A 14,958-nucleotide genomic window follows, 5' to 3' on the forward strand; every position below is an offset into this window, starting at 1 on the left:
CCTCCAATGCCAAGCCCTGATTTGAATGGTGGGGTGATTGTCCATTAATTGACCATGTGAGAGCCTGAGTTGGCGGTGACTTGCAGAAGTTGCCTCTCAACCTTCTCATTCCAGCATCTCCTCACTGAGACAGTGGAAAGGGGGTGATGGTTTACTCCAGCACTAACTTGCCCCCAGTAACTATTCTCACCACTTCCTTGGCGGAAGAGATTAGGAATCACTCTCTAGATTTGCACTAAACATTCTGTAACCTATCTATGGACTGAAAGCTAGAAAGATGGATTTTGACTGATTGGCTGTTATTGGGCTTGCACAGATAAGATGGACAGAATGGTCTCCTGTGCTGTCCATTTCCTCTGGATTAAAGATAGCGTGGAATTGCTGATTGCATTGTGCACTTACGCTGAGGAATGAGGTGACTCTCATGTTGACTGCAATTGCAATAGTCATCATTAGGCCTCACTGTCTGGAATTGAGGAGACACGCGTTTAACCTAATCCCCAGCCCCACCTCAGTGGCTTTTTCTTTCCTGGTCCACCTTCTCATACCATCCTATGGACAAAACAAAAATCTAAGAGCTACAGTCTTCTCCTCCATGGCTTTTTATTTCCTTCCAGAATGAATTCCTTTGCCCTGTTCCTAGAGAGTAAAGTCACTGTAGTGCCAGACTGCTCTCCCGTTGCAGAGAGACGACCATTGTTGGTTTAACCTGATGGTCATCATGCCTGAGGCGAGGGGAGAGGTTGAGAAGGAGAGTCTTTCATGGTAACCTCAGCCAGTGCAGCAATTGAACTCACACTGTCAGTGTCAGTCTGCATCACAAATGAGCTGTCCAGCCAACTGAGCTAACCAACACCTCCTTCCTAGATGCCAGCTCAAGTAAAATGTCCCATGAAAGGCGGGAGAAGGTCCTGATCTCCATCCCTGTGGATCCTGCCGGTAGATGCTGAGACATGTAGGGGAACACTGAGGCCAGATCAGTGCTCGACAAGATCACATAGTCGGTCTATCAGTCATTGTTACTTCAGTCACTTCAGACTCTCACAACAGGCCTGCTCCTGACTAGGATTTAATGAACACCTCTCACAATACCCATCAACTTCCATTTCCAACTGCGAGCTTTCACCTTTGATGAGTACCAAGTAAAGTGGCTTTCCAAAATAAAAAGAACAGGAGTTAAATCAAAAGACATTGGGTGAGAGAGGAAAGATATAACAGAGACCCAAGGGACAACTTTTTCACACAGAGGGTGGTGCATGTTTGGAATGAGCTGCCAGAGGAAGAGGTGCAGGCTGGTACAATTACAGCATTTAAAAGGCATATGGATGGGTATATGAATAGGAAGGGTTTAGAGGGATATGGGCCGGCTGCTGGCAAATAGGACTAGATTAATTTAGAATACTGGTTGGCATGTTCGAGTTGAACCAAAGGGTCTGTTGTACTAGCCTCCACCACTTCCTGTGACAGCTCATTCCATACACGTACCACCCTCTGTGTGAAAATGTTGCCCTTTGGATCCCTTTTAAATCTTTCTCCTCTCACCCTAAACTAATGCTCTCTAGTTCTGGACTCCCCAACCCAGGGAAACGACCTTGACTATTTACCCTACCTATGTCCTGTATATTTTAGAAACCTCTATAAGGTCACCCCTCAGCCTCGATCCTCCAGGGAGAATAGCACTAGCCTATTCAGCCTCTCCCTCAGCCTCCGATGCTCCAAGGAAAATAGCCCCAGTCTTTACAGCCTCTCCCTCACCTCCGAGGCTCCAGGGAAAATAGCCCCAGCCTATTCACCTTCTCCCTATAGCTGAATGCAGCAACCTCGTGTCACGGACCCATGATATCCCACTCGCTGCTCACTATCACCAACACACCCCCTCAACAATCCTACCAAATTACAGGACCGTTGCTTATATCTGTCCCCATCATTAACTAGAGATAATATAAGTTATCCAGAGGTGATACACATTAGGCCCGTTTTCCCTGGAATTTAGAAGGTTTAGGAAGTGATGTGATCGAAGTTTTCAAGATCCTATCAGGAAAAGACAGGGTAGATAAGGATAAACTATTTCCATGGTTAGAGATTCCAGAACAAGGGGTATAGTCTGAGAACGAGGGCCAGACTGTTCCTGAGAGATGTTGGGAAGCACTTCTACACAGAAAGGGAGGTAGATGTTTGGCACTGTCTTCCACAAATGGCAGTAGATGCTGGATCAGTTATTCATTTTAACTCTGAGACAGATACATTTGTTAAGCAAAGGTATTAAGGGGTATGGGCTAAAGTCAGGTGTATGGATATCAGCAATGATCTCACTGGATGGTGGAACAAGCTGAAGGGGCTGAATGGCCTTCTCTGTTCCTAACATTTACCCAAGTTAAAATGAAATAGCAAATAAATTGCATTTATGGAGCAACTCTCCCAGTCACCATTACGACCCTATCTAACAGGCCATTATCACTTGAGTTAGTGGGCTCAAGCCCTTTCCTTGATTGCAGTTGAACGTGTGCTATGAACTGTTTCTAAAGTGCAGCGCTGAGTGAGTGCCACACTTCCTGAGGTGCTGTGCTCCTGCTGACCTGTCTTGTTTAGCGAGAGGTAAAGTATTGTAAGCTGTAATTCGATGAGAAGCTGTGTGATCTTCAGGTATCTTGGTCAACATTGTCCCTTTGGTCTGCACTCCCAGAGAGATTTTAACCAGCCACTCTCCTGATTGCTGATGGTGGAATCGCACTGAGCGCAACCTGTTCCAACACTCGCCCACAACATGTGTGTTTAGACTGACATATGTCAACCATCAGGTGCTTTGGACCATGTGGAGGATGTGAAAGTCACTATGTCAATGCAAGCTTTCCCATACATTAGAGGTCAGACATGCACGCCTGAACTGACCGAGCGCAAACCTTTGGAATGATTCAGGGAACATCAATGGTCTGTACGCACCAACCAATCCCACCTTCCTGCAGCCAATCACTTCAATTCCCCTTCCCACGTCCCCCCAGGGCATGTCCATATTCTGGGCCTCCTCCACTGCCTTCACAAGGCCACCCGCAAACTGGAGGGGGAACACCTCATCATCTGCCCAGAGATCCTACAACCACACGGCCTCAACATTCACTTCACCAGTTTCCATAACTTCCCTTTGTTGCACCCATTTTACAGCCAGCCAAACAAATGCAGCAAGGTCCCAAGTCTATGGCAGTGTCTGATTTTAACCCAGTCAGCCATCAGCGAAGAATCGTTTCGACTCCCTGTAAATTGCAGGTGCGTATGGGGTCCACAAAGCAGATTAATTTCCAATAATACTCTGTTGTTAAAGAACACGCTTAAAAACATAACCTAAGAGGTTAATCTCTGTTCTGTCTTTCAGAAGCTGTAATGTGCCCTAAATTTGTGCAGTTATAATTAAATGTAATTATGCAGCATGCGGGAAATGTTGTGTAAAAAGTGCTATGTTTAGCTCGTCTGTTGAGTACTTAGTGAAGCCTCACTGCAGAGCCTGGTGAATGCAGCATAGCAGAGATTGTATCCTCCTGCCTGATATCACTGGCAGCTCACAGCACTCTTCATTGGGCTTTCTTTTTGGCAGTGTGCTGGTTGCCAAAAGAAGTCCCTACTTCGCAAGCCTGTTGGGACCAGCCCAGGCATGGTTTAAAGGGACCACTGTTGACAGCATGATAGCCCTTTATAAGATCCCGCAGCGTGCGAGCAGGCCATTCAGCCCATCAAGTCCACTCCATACCTTTGGACATTAAGGGCAATCCACCTAACCTGCTGTGGGAGGAAACCCATGCAGACACGGGGAGAATGTGCACTCTCCACACAGACAGCCACCCGAGGTGGGAATTGAACCCAGGTTGCTGGCATTGTGAGGCAGCACTGCTAACCACTGAGCCACTGAGCCACCCACTCCCAGTGACAGCTTGAGATGTGGGCTTAGTTTCCTGTTTGCTATTTGTAGTCCAGCTGACTCATGTGCCATCCGTATATACACTGTTTTGACATAGCTGTTTGAAACAAGCCCGTTACTGGGGCGTGATTAAAATGGCACAGAGTGGAGTTAGCCCACTCTTCTCCCTCAAGGGGATGGGAACCAGGAAGGTATGGTTCTATTGGGTGTTCTTTAAATACAGCACCAAATGGGAAATGGGATTTGATTATCTTTCTTCTAAACCAGTGTGCCTTCTATTGCATTGTCTATGTTGGCAGATTGTTTGATTCACAGGATTGCTGGGATCGTATGATGGTATAATCAGTATTACCACAGGTTGTTTCCAAATCTGAGTACTGTTTAACATTTCCCTGCTCTGTGTCCCAGCTCTGACCCTTCAGAAAGGTATCTCCTGAATCACTATCACACCTGTGACCATGCACTGCCATCCAGTCAGTGGTTTTAAAATATTCTCATCCCTATTTTCAAATTCCACCTCGCTTGCCCCTCCCAATCTCTGTTAATATCCTGCAGCCTCACAGAACCCTCCCAGATCTCTGCACTCTGACCTCTTGATCATTTGTGATAATTGATTGCTCTAACATTGATGATCTAGCCTGGAGCTGCCTGGGCCCTCCCTAAACCTCTCCATCTCTCTCTCTCTCTCTCTCTCTCTCTCTCTCGCTCTCTCTTGCTCTCTCGCTCCTGTTCTGTTCCCTCCTTATGTGGCCTGCTGTGTCATTTTGTTTGTCCTCCTCTGAAGGGAATTTTGTGAGATTTAATGTGCTATTTAAATGCAACTTGATGTTGCTGGCCTCTGATCCTTTCCCCTCCATCAAGTCCAGTGGGTCCACGTTCTCTCCTGCACCCTCCTGTGTACACCACGCCAGCACCATCCAGTCAATCCCCACCCTTGCTGCTTTGGTTAGAGTTGTCTCCTTGCCAGAGGCAATCTCTTTAATCTGCACCAGACCCATGTCTTGCTGCAGCCCTCACTGACTCTGGTTATCCGCCTACCTCCCCCCTGCACCTTCGGTTCCCTCTCACCCTGCAGCTCCCTTCCCCAACCTCTCCACCTCACTGTTGCTTTCTCCTCCTGAGCACCATCCTGAGCAATGCAATCTTTTCCTAGTCTGGACCTCCTCTCCCCAACCCCCAATCCTTGGCGCTGTCAGTAAAATGCCTCAGAGCGTGCAGCATTGCGAGGTGAGTGCTATGTCAGAGCTCACTTTACAGAAGGGGCAGACATATGAATGCCGTGGGACAGAGTACGGCACACACTCGGGCACAGGAACTTTCCTTTAGCCCTGTGATGATGCTGTCACTTTGACAACGTTATTTCGTCTTTGGGGTTTTTTTTTTAAAGAGCGGTCCCAAGGCAGAGGTGCTGAAATGTCTGGACAGACCCTAGTTTAACAGTGGCAGGGGAGTGGCCAGTTCAGGTTTTTTCTAGTTTATTTTAGCTGTATCAGAAGCTGCTGCAGTGCAAAAAGGTCCCATGCTTCAGCAGATGATTCTTGACTGGCTTCTCTCTCTGAAGTCTCTCCTGCCTGTAAGAACCTGTGTTTGAATTTACCTTTTGCCTAGGGGTGTGTTAATGGGATGTTACAGGAATTGGAACCGATCCTTGGTTTAGTTGCTGTGTTGAGTTTCCCAGCAGTTAAGTTATTCTAAATTCTGTTTTCTTTTGTTCGTGTTTCAACTGTAGTGTTTAAATAAATTCTGTTTTGCTTAAAGCTGAGTGGTTTGACCAGCTGCATCACACCTGGAATATCCACTTCACATCTACCTTGAAAATAAGGAAAAGTTAGGGACTAGGCTACCTTCTTGAAATATTTAAGGGGGCCTGGCCTGGTCCATAACTCCCTTCCACAGAATCCCTACAGTGTGGAAACAGGCCCATCGGCCCAACAAGTCCACACCAACCCTCCAAAGAGTGACCCACCCAGAGCCATTCCCCCTACCCTATATTTACCCCTAACTAATGCACCTAACCTAAGGGTGTTCTGGGATTTCAAACGGGATACGGAAACAAACGTTCTTTTCCACTGAAAGCACAAAGTGGCAGCCTGTAGTAGGAGCATTTATACTGATTGTTGTCTTCGTGAACAACACAGAGCCTTACAAAGCAACATGTAAAGCTGGAGTCCCTAATGGTCTTAAGGTTACTGATTTCTGATGTATTGACCAAGGCAGGAGTTAAGATAAATAACACACCTCCAGGTCTATGGAATTTAAAAAGGAAAAGGTAGCAAATGAAGATATATAATCCAATGGTCCATGTTTTGGACACGGTCCTGTCAGAGGACTCTCTTGCTCCAGCAGCTGTTATCAGGAATAACGTCGACTATTGGAGGCTTCATTGTATTTTCGTTTTGAAATCTATTTTATTCAGTATTGTCTGTTTGAGCACTGCACTGAAGCAAACACTCTGCAGAGTCTATTTTTGAACAGTTTCTTCACATAGAGAGTGGGCCACGTTAGGTCACTTTACCAGTTCCAATCTGTTTCAAGAAGGTGCTCTTGCGGCTGGTTGAGGTGATTGATTAGAAGGAACCCCACCACGTGCTCCTTCTCTTACACCTTCACTCAGCACACCATCCCCCAGCTATTCTCCCCATAATCCTTTCTGTCGCTGCACAGAAATCTGAGCTCTGCACTTGGCAGCAGTTTCTGGAATCAGAGGCACAGCACTCAGTGTGTGTGGGCCCTCTGAGTAGGAACACAACCAAATAGCTTTTAGGGAAAATTGCTGCTCCCGTCACCCCGCCACCCCGCCACCCCACCCCCCCAACAAGTCACTGAGAAAGTCAAAATGGGATTTTTAAAAATTTCAAAAATGTACCGTAATGACAAAAATCTTCATATGCATACACAGTCACTGGAACATTTCGAGTCTGTATACAGTCTGTCCTGATGAAGGGCTTATGCCTGAAACGTCGATTCTCCTGCTCCTCAGATGCTGCCTAATCTGCTGTGTTTTTCCAGCACCACACTTTTCGACTCAGTCTTTACACATGGAGAATGAACAAACCCAAGGTGTTTCTTACCTGTACAAGATTTAATTTACATATAATTGAGGCACCAGGAGGGTCCAATAACTGAACGGCCCTGCATTGTACTCAGCAGGAAGACCTCAGACAGTCTTTCCCCACTACTCCTTGAAGGCAACAGCCCCAGGCTTTAGTATGTCCCTCAGCACGTGCTCCTGGATCTTGGAATGTGTCGGTCTACGACACTCTGTCAGGGTCAACTCCTTGCTCTGGGAAGACCAACAGGTTTCGGGCAGACCAAAGAGTGTCTTTCATCAAGTTGATGGTCCTTCAGGCACGGTCGATGTTTGTCTCAGTGTACGTCCCAGGTAACAGACTGTACAGCACAAAGTCCTGCGTCACAGAGCTGCTCGGTATGAACCTTGACAAACCCCACTGCATCTTCCTCCAGACTTCTTTTGCAAAGGAAAAATGGGATCAGTATGGAGAAGGAGTTGGAAGCCCTGGTGTAGAGTGTCTTATGTCAGCATTGTTGGCAGACAATGAGTTAGACAGAGGTAGCCATGCAGCTGGACTGAGCACAATTTGTGTAGTAAACTCAACAATCTGTTTAAACAGTGCACTGCAACAATTATTCAACAGAGCCTCCTTACTAAAAACAAGTCCCACAAACCCGTCATTGACAACAGTCAGGTGTGTCATCTCTAAGTGTCACTGCAGAGTTGGGGTCAGCCAATAATGTTCATTCCGTCAGAGAATTGTAGCATCACTGTACCTGTCTGTGTTTCTGAGCAACTTCCATTGGACAAACCAATTATCTCTCACAAAGAGAGCCCTACAGAGACACAGGGACAGAGATTGCCTGCTGTTTGCACATTTCGAGCATTTGTTACATGTTAATAGCCCTTTGGAGACTAATTAAGTGCCCGAGTGGATGGTGTTTAATGGCTGGGTGTGGATACCTTATGAAGTGTCTGATCTCTAGTCCCTAATAGAGAGGGTAAACAACCTGGGTGGCCATCATTAACCAGCTGAAACTAATGTGCCTTTTCTCTTCTGTCTCTCTTTCAGGATTCGGATTTGTAACTTTTGAAAATGAGGAGGTTGTTGAGAAAGTCTGTGAAATCCACTTCCATGAAATCAATAATAAAATGGTAAGTGCAAACATGTTCTGTATGAGTGTGACGCAGTACTCATGACGGTGTTACTTTCTGACTGTCACTGCCCTCACTCTCATAGGTCCCACGGTAGAATGGAAATGTAGGGAACTGTCAGATGGCATTAGATAGAAATATTCCAGGGAATGTGCTTGGTGAAGGTTAGGTATTCCACATGTCTCTCTCTCTGTTTTCCCTCTCTCTCTCTCTCTCACTCACACACATGCATATAAAAACCCATGTGTGCACATAGAAACACAAATACCAATATACACGGACACACACACATACAAATAAACATAACTACACGTATGCACATATCACACATGTGCGCATGTGCACATACACACACAGACAAATACAAATACAAATATGCAGAGACATGCACACATACAGACAAATATACATGCATAGACAGACAGAAATAGACATGTATACACCACCATACAGATGCCTGCATACACACACAAGAATGTACACAAGTTAACACATCTACATAAAATTAAATGTACATAAAAGCCAACAGATATGCACATATACATAGACAAATAAACATGCGCATACAAATTCCTACACACTCATGCATACACACACACACGGATACAGATATATGTGAGACAGACGCAAATACATACACGTTTTCATGGCGGGGGGGTGTGTGTGCGGTGGAAAGAACAGTGAAGGGTCTCATCTCGCATTTAATGCTTTAAGTGCAGAATCTGTTGTTATTTCAGTGAAAGAGTAATGGGTTAGAAAATAGAAGGAAAACATGTTTAGTCGTAGGAAGTAATTGAAATGCAGGCCAAGTGAAGAATTGTTGAACTCAAAAACTGCTCTGTTTAGGAAACACCTTTCAGCAGCAAGCACATGCTGCTCAGATCTCTGCATTTTCCATTTAAGTCAGTGCATGATCCTTTTAAACGGTGTTCCACCCGATTTGCTCTCACTCACCTCTATAATTTAGTGACAAAATGTGACTTCTCGAAGAAACCTGATGAGCTGCAGAGAAAAACTGGCAGGCAGGTTCACGGAGCAGAGCTGTCTAAATTACAACACAAATTGTGAGACCCTCCGGGGCACGGGGGGAGCTGTTCTGTGAGATCGGGTGGGGCTGAAAGTCATCGGGTTTCCAGAAAGGGCCGTTAGCTGTCTCCATTTAACTCAAGCTGCAGAGGGTGAAGTAAGTGAGGTGGAGAATGTGCTCTGGCGCAGTATTTGGTGAGCTGGCACTCTGACGTCTCTCTCTGGCAAGCTGAAGTCCAAGCTCCAGACAAAAACAAAATCGAACAACTGTGGATGCTGGGAGTCAGGAATTGCTGGAGAAACTCAGCAGCTCTGGCAGCATCTGCGGGAGAGAAGGCAGAGCTAACGTTTCGGGTGGAGCAACCCTTCTGTTGTTCTGGGCTGCAAAAGACTTTGAGGCTTACAAAGATTTTATTTTTAAGTCTGTGGTTTAGCACAAGCATCAGTCTTCAGCTTTCTCCCAGCACAGAAAGTAATCTCCCCACTGAGGCGGGTCTCAGATCAGAAAGGTGTATGGAATGGGAATTAATCTGTTTGGAAATGTCGTGACACTATGACAGCACAGGTTGGTGCTGAACCCTGCCTAGCTTTCTGGCTTAGAGGTTGGGACATTACCACTTCATCGCAAATGTCCCCGGAATCAGCTGTCAGATATTTTCCTCAACAATCTCTTCAGATATATTTTGACACACCTCTGAGATAGAGACACTACCACTGCAGCACAAGAGCCCTACAACTCAACTCTGAGATATTTTTAGTTAACCTGTTCAGATACATGTCTGGAGCAGATGAGACTCGAACTTTGAACCTCTGGCTCAGAGGTAGGGACACTACCACAGCACTACAAGAACTAGAACTCGGATCTTAAAGATAAAAGACTGAGGAGCATGACCTGGAGCAGATCTATTTGTCCTTTCAAGAGGTTTGCATTTTTAACTCTTGACACTGTCCTGTCTCTCTTCTTGGTGTGAAAGACCCTGTGGGACTGTTTTGAAGAAGAGCTGCTAAATTGCCTTCAGTGACTCGGTCAGTAACTATCACCATCTCATCGAACGCAGCTTACCTGGTTGTTGCCATGCTGCTTATGTGGGATCTTGCTGTGCCTGGATTCACCACCCTTTTTCCTACATTGCAACAGTGACCACAAGTGCTTAATTCCTCTGTAAATTCCTTTGCGATGTCCTGAGTTTGGGAAAGGTGCTAGGGCATTGAATATTGTCCCCTTATTGAACCCAACCCCATTTGGATTATTAGCCCCCAGCAGTCGACTGTCAGACTTCATGGCTTTGAGATTGCTGAAAATCAGTTACAACAAATCTCTGACTTTAAAGTTAGAGGTTGCATCAGCTCTTGTGCCTGTTTTCCTCAAGTCTAGAGTTGGGGGGCGAGAGTGTGGGAAATGGGCCTGAAACTGTGCCTCTGCCCTTCCCATTTTGGGTGGTTAGACTTCTAGGCCAATGAGTTCAGGGTCCACACCAGAACCATCTCAGTAGCTGAGGAGCGGCACTCAAAGATAGAACTGGTCAGAAAATAGCAAACAGTGAAATAGGAGCTCGTAATCCCATGATTACCCTGAGTGAGCTCCAGAAACTCAGCTGCATCATCACATAAACACAGCGGCTACAGGAGCAGGTCAGAGGCTAGGAATAAACCAGCAAGTAACTCACCTCCTGACTCCCCAAAGCCTGCCCACATTGACAAGGCACAAGTCAGGACTGTGATGGAATACTTCCCACTTGCCTGGATTGGTGCAGCTCCAACAACACTCAAGAAGCTCAACACCATCCAAGACAAACTGATTGACACCACATGCACAAACCTCCACTCCCTCAGTAGCAAGATGCACTGCCAAAATTCACCAAATGTCCTCAGATAGCACTTTCCAAACCCACCACCATTTCCATTCAGAAGGACCAGGGCAACAGATAGATGGGAACACCTTCAAGTTCTCTTCCAAGTCACTCACCATCCTGACTTGGAAATATATTGCTGTCCCTTCACTGTTGCTGGGTCAAAATCCTGGAATTCTCTCCCGAAGGGAATTATGGGTCAACCTACAGCAGGTGGACTGCAGCAGTTTAAGAAGGCAGCTCACCCCCACCTTCTGGAGGGTGACTAATGCTGGTCAGCCAGTGATGCTCACATCCCACAAATGAATAAAATTAAAATGCCCCTTTCACTGTCAGCAGTGTCCTACCACAAAAGCAGTTAGCAACCTGTTAGATTGACTCCTCTTAGAAGCATCATGGAGTGTATGGGAATGTCTCCTGATTGAGGTGGTTGACCTGTGTTCCAGGTTGTTACCAATCATGACATCACCTGTACCACGTTTTTGAAACAGCAACTCGGAGACTGTTGTGATTATCCTCTTGTCGATGTCTGAAGATCTTTCAGCATCATACATTTGCCTTGGCTATTGGACCAATCAGACTCCAAGTCCCTGGGCAGGCTACCCCCCCCCCCCCCCCCGACCCATCACCTACTCCCTGGGCAGGTCACCCCCAGACCCATCACCCACTCCCTGGGCAGGCCACCCCCAGACCCATCACCCACTCCCTGGGCAGGCCACCCCCAGACCCATCACCCACTCCCTGGGCAGGCCACCCCCAGACCTATCACCCACTCCCTGGGCAGGCCACCCCCAGACCTATCACCCACTCCCTGGGCAGGCCACCCCCAGACCTATCACCCACTCCCTGGGCAGGCCACCCCCAGACCTATCACCCACTCCCTGGGCAGGCCACCCCCAGACCCATCACCCACTCCCTGGGCAGGCCACCCCCAGACCCATCACCCACTCCCTGGGCAGGCCACCCCCAGACCCAGGACCCACTCCCTGGGCAGTCCACCCCCCAGACCCATCAACCACTCCGTGGGCAGGCCACCCCCAGACCCATCACCCACTCCCTGGGCAGGCAACCCCTGACCCTTCGCCCACTCCCTGGGCCTGCTATCCCCCAGACCCATCACCCACTCCCTAGGCATGCTAACCCCATACCCATCGCCCTCTCCCTGGGAAGGCTACTCCCCGACCCATCGCCCACTCTCTGGGACAGTTCACCACAGACCCAGCACCTACTCTCCGGGACAGTTCACCCTCAGACCCTATTCCCAGTCCCGGGACATACATAGATCCAACTCCGAATCTCTGGAACAGTAGTATCCGGAATAAGATAGATGAGCTTACAGCATGGATAGGTACCTGGGACTTTGATGTCGTGGCCATTACTGAGAGATGGATAGAGCAAGGTCCGGAATGAATGTTGCACGTTCCAGGCTTTCAATCTTTCATTAAGATCAGGGAAGGTAGAAAAAGAGGGGGAGGTGTGGCTTTGTTAGTCAAGGGCAGTATAACGGTGGCTGAAATAACATTTGACGCGGACTCGTCTAGTGAGGTGATACGGGCTGAGGTTGGAAACAGGAGAGGAGAAGTCACACTGCTGGGAGTTTTTTATAGGCCTCCGCAGAGTTCCAGGGAGGTGGAGGAGAGGATTGGCAAATCGATTCTGGGCGGAGTGAAAGGAAGAGTGTGGTCATTTTGGGGGACTTTAATTTCCCCAACATTGACTGGAAATGCTAAAACACTCATACATCGGATGGATCAGTTTTTGTCCAGTGTGTGCAGGAGGGTTTCCTGACACAGTATGTCAAAGGGCTGACAATAGGAGGCCACACTGGATCTGATGCTTGGTAATGAACCAGGCCTGGTGTTTGATTTAGTTGCAGGTGAGCACTTTGGAGAGAATTACCCTAATTTGGTTACATTTAGTTTAGTGATAGAAAGAGATAGGTACATGCCACAGGGCAAGAGTTATCGAGGGGGGAGAAGGGCAATTATAATGCGATTAGGCAAGACTTGGGAGGCATAGAAGGGGGCAGCAAAATGCAGGGAATGGGGACAATCGAAATATGGAGCTGGTTTAAGAAACAGATATTGCATGGCTTTGATAGGTATGTCCCTGTCAGGCAAGGAGAAAGTGATAAGGCAAGGGAACCGTGGTTTACTAAAGAAATTGTATCTCTTGTTAAGCAGAAGGAGGAGGCTTATGTGACATTGAGACAAGATGGTTCAGATGAGGTGATGGAGAGTTACAGATTAGCTAGGAAGGATTTAAAGAGAGAGTTAAGAGCAAGGACGGGACATGAGCAGTCTTTAGCTGGTAGAATAAAGGAGAAACCTAAAGCTTTCTGTAGGTATGTGAGGAATAAAAGGATGACTAGGGTAAGAATAGGGCCAGTCAAAGACAGAAGTGGGAAATTGAGTGTAGACCCTGTGGAGATTGAAGGGGTGCTAAACAAATACTTTTCATCTGTCTTCACTCAGGAAAAGGAGAATAATATAAAGGAAAAGACTGTGATAAAGACTATTAGACTTGAAAGGATTGAAGTTAGTAAGGAGGAGGTGTTATCAATTCTAGAAGATGTGAAAGTAGATGGGATTTTTCCGAGAATTCTCTGGAGCTCGGAAGGAGATGGTCGAGCCTTTGGCCTTGATCTTTGAGTCATCATTGTCTACAGGTTTAGCACCAGAGCACTGGAGAATTGCAAGTGTTGTGTCCTTGTTCAAGAAGGGAAGTAGAGATAACCCAGGTAATTATAGACCAGTGGGCCTTACATCTGTTGTAGGAAAACTTTTGGACAGGATATAAGAGATAGGATTTATAAGGTCAGGCAACAATTTGATTGGAAATAGTCAACATGGATTCGTCAAGGGCAGGTCATGTCTCACAAGCCTCATTGAGTTTTTTGAGAAGGTTACCAAGTATGTAGATGAGGGTAGGGCAGTTGACGTGGTATACATGGACTTCAGTAAAGCCTTTGATAAGGTTCCACATGGTAGGCTGTTGAAGAAAATAGGAGAAGGTGAGGACTGCAGATGCTGGAGATCAGAGCTGAAAAATGTGTTGCTGGAAAAGCGCAGCAGGTCAGGCAACATCCAAGGAACAGGTGAATCAACGTTTCGGGCATAAGCCCTTCTTCAGGAATTGAAGAAAATGCAGAGGCATGGGATTGAGGGTCCCTTAGCAATTTGGATTAGAAACAGACTTTCTGTTAGAAGGCAGAGAGTGGTGGTAGATGGGAAATATTTAGCCTGGATCCGGTTACTAGTGGTGTGCCACAAGGATCTGTTTTTGGGACCACTGCTGTTTGTCATTTTCATATATGACTTAGACACAGGCATAAGTGGATGGATCAGTAAATTTGCAGACGACACTAAAGTCAGTGGATAGTGTGGAAGAATGTTGCAGGTTGCAGGGGGGGACTTGGATAAACTACAGAATTGGGCTGAGAGGTGGCAAATGGAGTTCAATGCAGCTAAATGTGAGGGGATTCACTTTGGGAAGAATAACAGGAAGGCAGAGTACTGGGTCAATGGAAAGATTCTTGGTAGTGTGGATGTGCAGAGGGATCTTGGAGTCCATGTACATAGATCCCTGAAAGTTGCCACCCAGGTGGATAGTGCTGTTAAGAAGGCATACGGTGTGTTAGGTTTTATTGGTAGAGGGATTGAGTTCTGGAGCCGTAATGTCATGCAACTGTACAAAACGCTGGTGTGGCCACACTTGGAATATTGTGTATAGTTCTGGTTGCCATATTTCAGGAAGAATGTGGAAGCATTGGAAAAAGTGCAGAGGAGATTTACCAGGATGTTGCCTGGTCTGGAGGGAAGGTCTTAGGAGGAAAGGCTGAGAGTCTTGGGTCTGTTCTCATTGGACAAAAGAAGAAGTGATTTAATAGAGACATACAAGATGATCAGAGGATTAGATAGGATGGACAGTGAGTTTTTTTTCTAGGATGATGACATCTGCTTGTACGAGGGGGCATAACTATAAATTGAGGGGTGATAGATTTAAGA

The 14,958-nt window shown here is 46.7% G+C and overlaps 1 protein-coding gene across 25 annotated transcripts in view; it reads left to right on the forward strand.

The window, feature by feature from the left end:
* LOC140491556 (RNA-binding protein Musashi homolog 2) overlaps positions 1-14,958 on the forward strand; it is a 573,466-nt gene that overhangs the window by 353,664 nt on the left and 204,844 nt on the right. For all 25 annotated transcript variants that reach the window (XM_072589910.1, XM_072589909.1, XM_072589920.1 and 22 more), the window contains exon 8: positions 7,993-8,075. In XM_072589910.1, the coding sequence (XP_072446011.1) occupies positions 7,993-8,075 (83 nt within the window). The remainder of the gene's footprint in view (positions 1-7,992; positions 8,076-14,958) is intronic.

The sequence above is a fragment of the Chiloscyllium punctatum genome, chromosome 19, assembly GCF_047496795.1.
Source record: "Chiloscyllium punctatum isolate Juve2018m chromosome 19, sChiPun1.3, whole genome shotgun sequence".
NCBI classification, from domain to species: Eukaryota; Metazoa; Chordata; class Chondrichthyes; order Orectolobiformes; family Hemiscylliidae; genus Chiloscyllium; species Chiloscyllium punctatum.